This window comes from Berghia stephanieae, chromosome 10, assembly GCF_034508935.2.
Source record: "Berghia stephanieae isolate SIO BIC M18660-M18661 chromosome 10, UCSD_Bste_1.3, whole genome shotgun sequence".
NCBI classification, from domain to species: domain Eukaryota; kingdom Metazoa; phylum Mollusca; class Gastropoda; order Nudibranchia; family Aeolidiidae; genus Berghia; species Berghia stephanieae.
This window is the reverse complement of record NC_088369.1, coordinates 43,639,204-43,653,266: the sequence shown is the minus strand read 5'-3', so window position 1 is coordinate 43,653,266 and position 14,063 is coordinate 43,639,204. Positions and strand designations below refer to the sequence as shown.

Here is a 14,063-nt window from a genome sequence, read left to right as displayed (position 1 = left end):
TCAAATCAGAAAATGCAATTTTATTCATTGTTTCAAGTAGAAGACCATAGTAAAAGTGTTACAATATTATCTGTTTAATAAAAATAATATTATCATCATGCTGTTTCTAATTGGATTCACACACCTTCAAGTGTGTGTATTTTCATTTTGTAAAGCTATAATATAGATAGTATGCGCTTGGCTAAGAAGCTCATAATATTGCCATCCGGAAGTATAATGGACCAACACACAAAACTGTGTGTATCCATGAACGTTTATAGTCGGGTTAATACAGTTCAGTGAGCATTACTCATAAACGCGGATGGCAAAAACAATAACAAAGACCTGAGTGACGTCATCTTCGAACTATCTATAGATACGACTATTACACTGCCGTTATATTAAAGAACACAGTATGTGCTATTTGGTTAACATTGCATATACTGTGTTTTTAAAAGCAACTGCAGTACACATATCTAAATTATAAAAAGGCAAAGACCAAAATTCAAAACGAATTTTACACACACAAAAAACCCCACGTGGCAAAAAAAAACAACAACAAAAAAAACTGTTCATCATGCCATTCTATGTCTTTGGCCCAGGACATCTGCTTTGCTAACAGTTTTAGACCCATAATAGATAGTATGCGCTTGGCTAAGAAGCTCACAATATTGCCATCCGGAAGTATAACGAACCAACACACAACACTGTGTGTAACCTTTAACGTTTATAGTCTGGTTAATACAGTTTATTGAGAATTACTCATAAACACGGATGGCAAAAAACTAATAAACAATAACAAAGACTCGAGTGACGTCAGCTTCATTCTATCTATAGACCTGTGGTCTCAATTTAAGCTAACATTATTTTGCGATAAATTTCTGAAAACGAGTGGGTGAAACAGCGCCAGACTCATTTTTTTCAGATGTTAAAAAAAAAAATTCTTTATTGCTTTGTCTGCCATTGTTTTATACAGAATTTTTCGGGTTTTTCTCTGATACCGGTGCCTGCTCTTTAACTTGTCACTTTGTCATTAATTTTTGAGAGCAGCTAGAATACACCGAAATAGGATTCAATAGTCTGATGTCACGTCCGCCAGCAACGAAGCAACGAGTAGCTCGGTTCTAAACAAAGAAAATCGGTACTTTTTATATTCTTCATGCTGGCTTGAACTGTGTGCACTTGTCATATGCTCAAAATGTATAAAAGTCAAAACATGATCAGATTTATCATGTTTTTCTCACCTGTACACACTCTTATGCTCGTCGGAGAAGTATTTCATAAGGGCGTCCGCCATTGTTCTGAAAGTCTAGAACTAAACTAAGTTACTATGCGTCATTACGATGGAAGTGACGTCACGTCTGTTGAAGGCTTTTAACAACATCCATTTCTTGCATTAACTGAAACCTTACATCGTCTCTTCCTACCGTCTGAAAGCATACGAAGAGTACAGGGGAAAAACCACAGCTGTCCGTTTTTGAAATTTTTGTGACTGTCCTCTTTGGGTGATATCAGGGCATTTACTATAAACTTTCCCTTTATAAATACAAAACTACAACCATAACTCTTTAATGGTTGTATTTTTTTTGTTCAATGTTATTTCTGTAGAGGGGGAAATTTAGACGCCAAACATCACTCAAGGGGGGCAGTCACGAAAATGTTAATAACTGGACATCTGTGGGTTAATATCTTATTTGATAGTATATCTTTCACAAATATTGTTGTCAGTGTTATACTCACTCCAATGTTATTTTTATGGCCAACCAGATACTAACAAAAGGATCTGGCAAGGTACGGCGCCATTCTATATTTCTTTGAGTGATAAAGTGAGTAGGAAAGTGCCGGAAGACAATAGAGAATAAAAATATTTCGCGGCGGTGATGGGGGTTTGAACCCGCGACCTTACTGGTACGACAAATCCGCCTGGCCGGGGAGAGCGTGACTCTACCGTATGAGCTATCCACGATCCCAAAAAAGATCGTCTCTAACCCTAGTCCTTATCAGAGCCCTCTCTTCCTGACTACTTGAGATCGCGGGTCCAACACATACAACCTCCTTTAGTAGTTGGCTAGTAATAGGATTCAATAGTCGTAACGTCACTTCCTTCCCAATGACGCGTGGTAAATAGCAACACCGGCTCTAAACTATTGGAACAATGGCGGACGCCCGTATGAATTATTTCTCCGGCGAGCATAAAAGCGTATCCAGAAGGAAAAAAAACATAAATTTGATCATGTTTTGACTTTTACACATTCTGATCACAAGGCATAAGAAAAGTTCTAGCCAGCATGAAGAATAAAAAGTAATGATATTCTTTGTTTAGAACCAAGATGGCCGCCGTTGCCGGGCGGCGTGACATCAGACTACTGAATCCAATTAAGCTTAATAGCCAATATTCTCAACACAAACATATAACATAGAAATAATTGACACATTGATTAGGCTCATTTCCGGGCTTTTTTCTTTACAAAATTTGGAGAATTCGTGGCCCGTAGTATCATAATAAATAGGGCAATACAATTAATATTTTAGTTCGTCCCACATCTTTTACAGCATGCGTAATGTGACAGAGGAAGTGGCTTCTCTTAAATAATGATATCGTAATCATCAGCACACAATCAATAATGACGTCATACACACACAAGATTTTATAGTGTCAAGGCCATGCTCCAAGTAGATGTCCTTAGACTGACCATGTAAAATGAAATAAACTCTCGAGAACCGTGTCGCACAAAGCTAAATAAATAAATTACGATTTATGTCAAAATTACCCTTTTCTACTGATGACGTCATAGCTCAGGTACCGAAAGGCGCACAGTGTTAAAATTTATATCATTCAAAACTTGAATACATTCTACACATGTTGCAAAAAGAAAAAAAGTTTGATGAAATCTTACACAGCTCTCGGGTTTATTCAAACATGAAATGTGTCAAAAATAAAAACAAAATACACTATATATTATATTCACTTTTCGAGGTCCTATTCATCCTGATATTATAATACCATTTAGAGAGGGTAGGTAACATATTTATCCTGGAAGTTCTGTCGATGTGAGGCACTGTGATATATTTGTCTACATAATAATAATACGTAGGCTGCCATTTTAGTTTTGATTTTGTTTTTTCAAAATAACGATAATACTGCAATGTAGAGGCCACGACATTTGATTAGAACATTTATTGTCTCTATCTTTACCTTTTGATTGACAATTTATAATATATAATTTGTCTAGACCTAACATAATGTTGGCTGTCATTTTAGTTTCGTTTTTAACTCTCTCTCTCTCCTTACAAGCAATTTTCAGGATTTTCCCCAAATCTTCACACCCAACTAACACAAAAATTGATTTTTTATAACTCAAATCACCATATCAGTAAGTTATTGTGGTGCATAATTTCTTTAGCAAAACATGCTCTACAACATACTCTTCGTTTTCTTTAAATTATATGATGTACAAGAGAAATTTGAATAAGAATAATGTTGGTTGTATCGTAACGAATGTGACGATTTTCCTATAGTTGGTAAGGAGAGGGTTAAAATAAAGATAATACCGAATTGTAGAGGCCACATATTTATTTTAAAACATATTGTCTCCACCTTTTGATTGATAACCCATTATCCAGTTAACTGTGGTCCTCTGGAAAAACGCCTATTTAATAAAATGTTACGTAACAGTGAATAACAGAATCAGTCGGATGGTGAAAAGGTTTGAACTGAGATATTGCCAAGTTTAGTAAGAAGGTTAATTTTTAAAAATTAAAAATGAGTTCTTGTCATAAATGATTAATTCAACCCTTTATGTACATCTTTGGGAAATATCAAATCTTAATTTCACTTCTAAATATTTTTTACAGCTATTCGAGTTGAAAAAGTATGAAATTTGAGAAAAGTTACTGGATACCTTTCCCATACATTTGCCCATAACTTCATGAAAAAGCACCCGATTTACTTCAAATAATGATTAAAATGCTCTGGGGAGCATATTCTTTCAGAAAATGCAAATAAATGCAATCCAAAATGTTCACCTTTCGACTGATTATGTCATGCACTGACACAAATGTCAAGAAAACTCGTCTTTCAAATATCGATCGATTTCAATGACCCTCATCTTAGAAAAAAAAAACAACTCTCAAAGCTGGTGCTTCGCAAAGACTCAAGTTTGAGAGTTTTTTTTTGCCAATGTGGGGGTCGTTTAAAACGATCGATATTTGAAGGACGATTCTCCTGGCCAAAGTTTAAATACGTGTTTTTTCCAGAGTGCTATATTTAACTGGTAAAACTTTGATTCTCTTTTTATATAAAAAAAAAAACGTGCATCAAGCATTCTAGAGTTTCACTTTATCGAAGGAAAAAAACAGCGTCCGCTAAATCAAAAATAAGTCATAAACAAGACATATTATTATAAACAAACATATATTTTTTTATTCTATTGTCAAGAAATGCTGAAACATGAAGAGAAAAATAATCATTCATTCATAAAATTGTAAGAGAAACCTTCTTTTCGGCTGAATCGATGGTTTTCAAAAGCTATGAATAATTAATATGCCTTCAAAGATAAGATATTATGTGTGTGGTTGAGTATGCGTTTGTGTGTGATTGTGTATGGATGTGTAAATTGGTATATGATGTAATAAAATAAACCCCTTAAGAGAATGTATAAATAAAAATAACCCATTAACAGAATCCCAGAAATGCAAATATGATTCTGTCTGTAATATTGATTGTATTGTCGAAGCAACATAAGTTATGCGGGCAATAAGATTTAGAAAATATTATTTATATCAAACCTTATACTGACCTGTCAACTAGAAAATTTAAAGATTCGTAGTTTTTAAGAGATTAAAATTGTAGTAAGTAAAATTAACTTTGATAATCAGTAATTTACCTTTACAAAGAACGAAATCACTTCAAACTGCTTAAATTTTTATATAGTCTGGCATCAACTTTAATTTTCAAAAAGTTTTGATAACTTACGCTCGTGAACTTTTGAAATTAGAGCCACTATTTGGTAATTCTACGAATTATTCGTTATAATAGGCAGGTCTGTCTTATGAAATAAATACTTTTGGTAGTAATGATAAAAATAAGGAACTTACAATGTGTTTCATTAAAAATGCACTAGATATAAAAATGTGGAGACTATTTGGCATTCATGAGTTATATTTATCTGATTTATAAATAAAAGATAAGTTGATTGTTTTGGGGGTTTTTTGTTTTTTTGGGGGGGTTTTTTGTTGTTTTTTTTTTTTTTTTTTTGTGTGTGGAAAATTTACCGCAAGTAAAGATTTTTTTTTTACAAAAAAAAAGTCCATTTTCAATTCTAAAGCATTTCCTGCTTAACAGTAGGTTTGCACAACTATCTATATTTCAAAATGCAATGTAAAGATAACAATAATTAAACAATCTGATTCTTCTTATGAATTACAGGAGTGGTGGGGAAAAGAACTTCAACAAAAGATAAGTAAAATTCTAATCGCCATTTTTTTTTCATTATCTTAACCCTCTCCTTACCACCTGCTACAAAATCGTCACATTTGTTACAACGAACCTGTACATTTTTTCTTATTCTTTATTCATTTTGTACATCACAAAACTTTGAAGAATGATCTTTGTTTAATTAATATAGAACATAAAATTGTTTTGCAGAGAGCTTGTTTGAGTTTAAAGAATCAATTTTTCTGCTGGGTAAGCCTGCCATTTTGGGATAATACTGAAAAGGATCGGACAGGAAAGAGTTAACTCACTCAATCCTAGAGATTTTTGCTACTTTTCAAAATGAGAAAAAAAGTATTTAAAATGAGCATGTACCTAGATAGTTTTATTCAATTACCATTAACATGTAAAAACTATTATTTGTCTCATAAAAATGTAATAAATAGGCATGGGATAAAAGTACTCCGGGTGAGAACGGATATAGTCGGTGTTAGGGTTGAGTGAGTTAACCAATCAAATTGTGGAAGAGATCAACAGTCGCTGATTCAATTTTTTAAGAAATGATAGAAATTCCTAAAATTAGGTTGCAATAATTGTGTTGGTATATATATATATATATATATATATATATATATATATATATATATATATATATATATATATATATATATATTAAACATCAGCATGCTAAATACTGACTAAGTCGTAATATATTTTTTTTAATTTAACACTCCATATATATCTTATTATAGTAAAATTGATTTCTTTAAAGCTCAAAAACTAAGTAACAAACCGATTTCCAAGAGATTTATATTATGTATACATAAATACGTACACACCAAACCATTTACAACCACACACACACACACACACATATATATATATATATATATATATATATATATATATATATATATTACAAAGTTGGTATATAACTATATTATATGTCAGTACCAATATATCATACAATTACATAGTATACGTCATAGATAGGAACACATATAAAACACACACACACACGGATAATACACATTTACACGCACACACACACACACACACAAACACACATACACACCTGTCAAAGTAACACAGGCCATTATTATAAAGGATCGTTGTGATAGGACAATAATCACCAATAATGAACTCAAAAGACATTTCCATAAGATTAAAAAAAAAACAACATTAGACCCTAACAGAAAAAGATATAATGATAACATTTTTAAAAATTACCATTGTAAAGCGCTTAGAGCCGGGCAGAGGCCTGGAATAAGCCCTATTTAAATGTTTACATTTATATTTATATGTATAATCTCCTTTCATGCCTTCTGATAAAGGCTATGACACACACACACACAAAATGAATCAATTTATCAATGCGTCGTAGAATAAACTAGATTGTAGATTAAAAGCAATTTATCATATAATATGCCTTAACAAGAACCAACTAGGTATTGGATTTAAATTTAAAGTAGCGATTTATCATATTATATGCCTTACCTAGAATCAACTAGGTGTTGAATTTAATGTAGCAATTTATCATATTATATGCCTTAACAAGAACCAACTAGGTATTGAATTTAAATTTAAAGTAGCGATTTATCATATTATATGCCTTACCAAGAATAAACTAGGTATTGAAATTAATGTAGCGATTTATAATATTATATGCTTTACCAAGAATCATCTATGTATTAAATCTAAATTTAATGTAGCGATTTATCATGCTATATGCCTTACCAATGTATTGTAGAATCAAAGATATAGTAAATTTGATTATATAATATATAATAGGACAATTTAAGGATAATTTAATACAGAAAAAGCGTCTAGACTATGTCTCCACCAAATTTAAACATCCACAACTGTTGCCCAAAATCACGCATTATTTCCAATAATACAAAGTTAAGATTTACAAATTAAAGTCAAAACAAACCATCATTACAGCATTACGTGAAATTATTTAAAATATAATCATAGCATGTAAAATAATGAATAAATTAATGAAATCATTTATATAGCGCGCTGAACGTTTTAGTGTTAATTACAATTTTCTTACGTGCATATTGCAGGTATGTTGTGTCTTTAGAGTCTATTCGTGTGTGTCTCAAAATAGAGGGATAGGACAAATTGGCACAGCCAACGTCAATTGTCACATTTCCTTTCTTCTTCTTCTTATTCTTCTTCTACTTCTTCTTATGCTTCTTCTTCTACTTCTTCTTATGCTTCTTCTTCTTCTTCTTCTTCTTCTTCTTCTTCTTCTTCTTCTTCTTCTTCTTCTTCTTCTTCTTCTTCTTCTTCTTCTTCTTCTTCTTCTTCTTCTTCTTCTTCTTCTTCTTCTTCTTCTTCTTCTTCTTCTTCTTCTTCTTCTTCTTCTTCTTCTTCTTCTTCTTCTTCTTCTTCATCATCTTCTTCTTCTTCTTCTTCTTCTTCTTCTTCTTCTTCTTCTTCTTCTACTTCTTCTTCTTCTCCTCCTCCTCATCCTTCTTCTTCTTCTTCTTCTTCTTCTTCTTCTTCTTCTTCTTCTTCTTCTTCTTCTTCTTCTTCTTCTTCTTCTTCTTCTTCTTCTTCTTCTTCTTCTTCTTCTTCTGCTATACCAAATGCCTAGCGACCTCTATTTTTACTGTTCTTTAAACATATACGTCTAATTAAATTTACATCAAACCGTTATAAACTGGACGAGCTGAAATTATCAACCATTTGACACGGAGCTTGGATTTCTTTCTTAAATCGTATCATAAGTAGTCCTTCAGAGCCACTAGGCCCATGGAGTCGGAGTTTATCCCGGTTTCTATAGCGTGGAAAGGACAAAAGCAATTTCTTGCTATCCTTTGAACAGAACCCTGGTCTATCGCAAAGTACTTTCCGCCAGATCTATCAGACCCGGCTACCCGATCACTGCTGGGTGAACAGGGGGGTCAGAAAAAAATATCTCGACTGCACCCGAGATCGATCTCGATCCCCTTGCGTGTGAATCTAGTGCTCTATCATCTGAGCTATCGTCGGGACACCCCGCCCCCCCCCCCCCCCCTAATCTTATCATATAAGTAACTTTTAATAAGCTTATTTAAAATGTTTCTCCTTTGCGGGTTGTATATATAACGTTATCAAAATACTAACACACAAAACAAATCATACGCTTTGATAAGCAAACAATGTATTTATAGACATTAATTTTTTTCAAAAAAAAAAAATAATAAAAAAAAAAAAAAACAAACAAAAATAACAAAAACAATTCCATAAAACTTTCCAATGTAGAGTCATTCTCCAGTCATCCAAAACACACATCTTAAACCAAAAAAAAAAAAAAAAAAAAAAAAACCAAAAACAATAAAAACAAAACATTACCGACGGAAGTCCTCTTCAAAACCTCATATTTAAACATATCAGTCACCAAAAAAAAAAAATACTAACATTCGTTTGTAGACACATTTTTTTTGTTGCTTTAAACTTCATAAGATCATTCCAATGATTAACCAATTTTTAGAAAAAATTTGGTCAGAAAACTCGTCCTCCAAATATCGATACGTCGATCGATATTTGAAGGACGAGTCTTCTGTTTTTTTGGGTTTTTTTTTCATAGTGCGGTAGTCAACTGGTTAAAAAGAAATGTGACCCTTCGCCTCAAAACGGTATTAAGTCGGGTTGGTTAATATGTTGAAAATTGAATGTATAGCCCGAAATATCAGACTTGTATTGAGTTTGTATGTTTTATTGAGGAGAATGGATACCATATTTTAAGGTGCTAATGCCAGCAATTTAAATTTTTGACCAGTTTAACGTTGAATTCGGCTTTTAAGGATTTGGTTCGTTCCGACATAATACCGTTTTGAGACGACGGGTCACAAATGGGCTATTCAGCACGACTGATAGGTTATAAAATAATTTGTACTTGAACGCCAAGTTTACTTCAGTATCAAAACTCTATTATTATCTAAAGATTGCTCAAGTTGTTCAAGAGTTGACATTTAGTTCCGACAATGTGTGCTGAAAAAAAGAAATTGTGACCCATTGTATCGAAACGGTATTCTATCGGGATGAATTGGACCCCGAAAAGTGACTTTAGAATTAAACTTATAGTAAATACCAATTTTTGAGCTTTTGCATTGTGAGAAACCGTCTTCATTCTCTTACATAACAACTCGAAACAAACCCCAAGTTTCATGTTTTGTGTCAATAAATTTAATTTTTTTTTTGCACCCAGGTCATTCCGACATAATACCGTTTAGAGACGGTGGGTCATAATTGGACAGTTATATAAAGTGAGAGAACTTGAAAATGTTTTGAAATATTTTTTGGAATTGCCCATTTATTTGTTCTTGGTACCTCCTCCTCCTCCTCCTCTCAAGTATCTATACCGGTTTCCAATTCTGGACACTTTAGTAGTTACAATCGCCAACCAACCAACACACTTTAGTAGTTACAATCGCCAACCAACCAACCAACCAACAAACCAATCTATCGATTTATTAATTTACTAAACAGTTCAATTTATTCATGGCTGTCGTTCTCAGCTTTCACACACACCCTCACCACCACCACCGCCCTCTTCCTCGTCCTCGTCGGGATTGAATTCGTTGGAGAAGGTGATGGGGACTTTGTCTCTCTTGAACAACAGCTCCCTTTTCCAGGGAGGCATGGCGGCCAGTTCCTCTGGGTCTATGCTCAAGGCAGCGGGTACGATATCACCTGGGACGGGAGAAAAAGAAAAAAAAAAGGCAATATATTATTGTATACGGTTTTTCTTTGGCGTTTATGCTATTTGGTTTATGGTCTACAGGTCGCTTGCGGTAATTTTTCCACACTAAAAAAGAAACAACCAAAAAACCCCCCAAAAAAACAACAACAATGAGAGAGAGAGAGAGAGAGAAAGTTTTCTCTCTCTCTCTCTCTCTCTCTCTCTCTCTCTTTCTCTCTCTCTCTCTCTCTCTCTATGATGCTATTTGTTTTATGGTCTATTGCAGGTCGCTTGCGGTAAATTTTCCACAAAAAAACAAACAAACAAAAACAACAACAACGAGAGAGAGAGAGAGAGAGAGAGAGAGAGAGAGAGAGAGAGAAAGAGATGCTATTTGTTTTATGGTCTACGTGTCGTTTGCGGTAAAAAAAAACAACAACAATAAGAGAGAGAGAGGGGGGAGGGAGAGAGAGATAGAGAGAGAGAGTGAGAGCGAGAGAGAGATAGTGAGAGCGAGAGAGAGAGAGATAGAGAGAGTGAGAGCGAGAGAGAGAGAGGGAGGGAGAGAGAGAGATAAATAGAGAGAGACAGGAAGAGAGAGAGAGAAAGAGAGAGAGAGAGAGGGAGATAGAGATGAGAGAGAGAGGGAGGGAGAGAGAGATAGAGAGAGAGTGAGAGTGAGAGCGAGAGAGAGAGAGATAGAGAGCGAGAGAGAGAGAGAGTGAGAGCGAGAGAGAGATATATATAGAGAGAGATGGAGGGAGAGAGAGAGAGAAATGAATAAATAGGGATAGAATATCTAAGTAATTCTGTTTTGCTCATCATAATATGTGACCCGTTGTGTCAAAAAAAATGGTGTTATGTTGGGATTAACTAAAAGCTAAAAATTGAATTTTTATCCACAAAATATTAAATTTTCAGTTAATTTCATCTCGTTAAAATGAAGAATATATGCATTTCTGGCTTTCCACAATACTACAAGTTCGCATTTCTCATTATTTTGCTCATAAATTCCCTTTTCGAGATGTGACCCTTCGTCTCAAAACGTTATTAAGTCGGGTTGGTTAAGATGTTGAAAATTGAATTTATAGCCAGAAATATCAGACTTGTGTTGAGTTTGTATGTTTTATTGAGGATAATGGATACCATATTTTAGGGTGCTAATGACAACAATTAAAATTTTTGACCAGTTTAACATTTTATTTCAGATTTTAAGCATGTGGTTCGTTCCGTCATAATACCGTTTTGAGACAATGGGTCACATATTATATAAAGCTCAAGTTTTTATATTCATCGCGACATAATAAAGTTTAACCTTCTCCTTACCAAAAATAGGAAAATCGTCACATTCGTTACGATCCAACCAGCACTTTTATCATCCAGATTTATTTTGTAAATCACACAATTTAAAGAAAAATGTTTTATTATAGCTATAAAAACGTGACACTGTGTTGTAGAGTTCATTTTGCTGATCAATATTATGCATAGAATGTATTTGTTGCTTTTCTGTTTGAATAAGAAAATTTTATTTTTGTGTTGGGTTGGTGTGAAAATCTGGGGAAAATTCTGAAAATGGCTGGTAAGGAAAGGGTAAACGATAATGGGTCATAGGTGACCCTTCGTCTCGAAACGGTATTATGTCGGGATGAATTGGACCCCGAAAAGTGACTTTAGAATTAAATTGATAGTCAATAACAATTTTTGTGCTTTTGCATTGTGAGAAATTGTCTTCATTCTCTTACATAACAAATCGAAACAAACCCCAAGTTTCATGTTTTTTTGTCATTAAATTCAATTTTCTTGCACTTGAGTCATCCCGACATAATACCGTTTAGAGAAGGTGGGTCACATATAATATCTCTAAAACGTTCATAACTACCTTTTGGCTTCATGTCTTCCTCTGGGAGAGGCCGAGGTACTTTAGAGGTCTTTTTGTTGGAGGGAGAATTGGTGTTCGTATCCTCTGGGGCGTCACCCTCTTTGTCCTTCTGTTCCAACAACCTCCTCTTCCAGGCCGGTATGTTTTTCCATTTCGCTTCCTGTTCTCGCTGCTTCATTATTTTTTTCTGGGATGGAATATGAAATAATTCAAATTCAGAATTAGTTTCACTCTTCTCTTTTTGTAATTAAAAATAATTCAAATTCAGAATTTGTTTCACTCTTCTCTTTTTGTACTTAAAAATAATTCAAATTTAGAATTTGTTTCATTGTTCTCTTTTTGTACTTAAAAATAATTCAAATTCAGAATTTGTTTCACTCTTCTCTTTTTGTACTTAAAAATAATTGAAATTCAGAACTTGTTTCACTCTTCTCTTTTTGTACTTATAACTCTAATGATGAAAAAGCAATGTTTCCAAGAGTTGAGTTCTTGGAAAATAGTCTTTACTCAGATTCTCTCATTCTTTAAAATGATTAAATTATCGTCATCCAGGCGTCATGATTCGTCCTACATGTTCAGTGTTGCTGTTGGCTTGGGACCATTTGAAAAGCGTTTAGAGCACGTTTAGTGTATATTGCATTATATAAATGCTCAATCATTCTAGTCCGACAGTATTTTTAAAAACGAGCCTTTATATAGCGCAATATCCACTAATGTGCCCAAAGCGCTTTACAAGGGGTCCCTGGCCAGCAGCAACATTTAACATTTAGGACGGGACATGACGACTGTTAGGTGATGTTACAATTTTTTTTTCGGACAGAGACAACGCTGTTAAAAGCCAGGTACTCATTTTACACCTGAGTAAGGTGAGAGAATGTGAGTAAAGAGTATTCTCCAAGGACTCAACTATGCGCCGAGCGAGGCTCGAACCCAGGACCTTCCGATCCGAAAGTGAGTGTCATACCACAAGACGATATAGCCGCACGGTATGGACTTTATCCGGATTCCACTGTTGATAATTCTTTAATAATACACATAAAAATAAGTAGATAGATTAGCTCATTCATTAATATCGGCGTGTACTTAGTCTATTATCTTTAAACAATAGGGAATGAGATTAGCGGAAGAGTAGCGTCCCTTGATTGGACGTCACCTTACAGCGAGAACGTCAATTTGGTTTTGCGCATCTCGTCCTTGCTTTCGGTGAAGTGTCTCAAGCCGCTTTCATCGGAAGCGAGGACGAGAGACGCATGCGCACAACCAGCATGACGTTCTCTCTCTAATAAACCGCCGTGACGTCCAATCAAGGGACGCTACTCTTCCGCTAATCTCATTCCCTATTTTTTCTTACCACATATTCTTCAATTTTTTCTTGGTTCTTTTTCTCAATCATCTCTCTTTTCCAGTTAGGCGTGGATTTTGTAATTTCCACCAAACCGGGACATTGGCTTAGATCTGGGAAGGTAAAATGAATCCATTTAATATATATATATATATATATATATATATATATATATATATATTTATATATATATATATATATTGAATCATAGACGGAAACACTAATCAACTACAAACCTACGGTACCACTTCAACAAGCAACAACACACAACAAACCAAACTCATGTAAACACACAGTCCTGACGATGGCTGAAAAGGCCTGAAACATCGATGTAGACTGACTCCAACATTGTGGTAAATAAATAATAAAATTATATATATATATATATATATATATATATATATATATATATATATATATGTATATATATATATGTATATATATACATATATATATATATATATATATATATATATATATATATATATATATATATATATATAGGAGTGTTGGTGGGTACTTGTAGGTACGAGAGTACTCGATAACGTTGGATAGAGCTGATATAAATATAAATAAAGTTACTCACATATTTTTGGCCGAGACAAATGTTTCTACGCTCTCCATGTCGTCAGTCGGCATATGCGACTTTATATATATAAATATATAAACCCGAAAGATTTATTTATATAGCGCAATATCCACTAAATGTGTTCAAAGCGCTTTATGAGGGGTCCCTGGCCAACAGCAACATTTA

At 33.9% G+C, this 14,063-nt stretch overlaps 1 protein-coding gene across 1 annotated transcript in view; it reads right to left on the bottom strand.

Annotated features, from left to right (window-relative positions):
- The window catches only part of LOC144955830 (uncharacterized), a 138,913-nt gene continuing 124,850 nt past the window's right edge, over positions 1 to 14,063 (bottom strand). The window contains exons 32-34 of the mRNA XM_078886027.1: positions 13,319 to 13,422; positions 11,968 to 12,154; positions 1 to 10,099 (exon numbers count right to left, since the gene is read on the bottom strand). Of these exons, the coding sequence (XP_078742153.1) occupies positions 9,921 to 10,099; positions 11,968 to 12,154; positions 13,319 to 13,422 (470 nt within the window). The 3' untranslated portion in view covers positions 1 to 9,920. The remainder of the gene's footprint in view (positions 10,100 to 11,967; positions 12,155 to 13,318; positions 13,423 to 14,063) is intronic.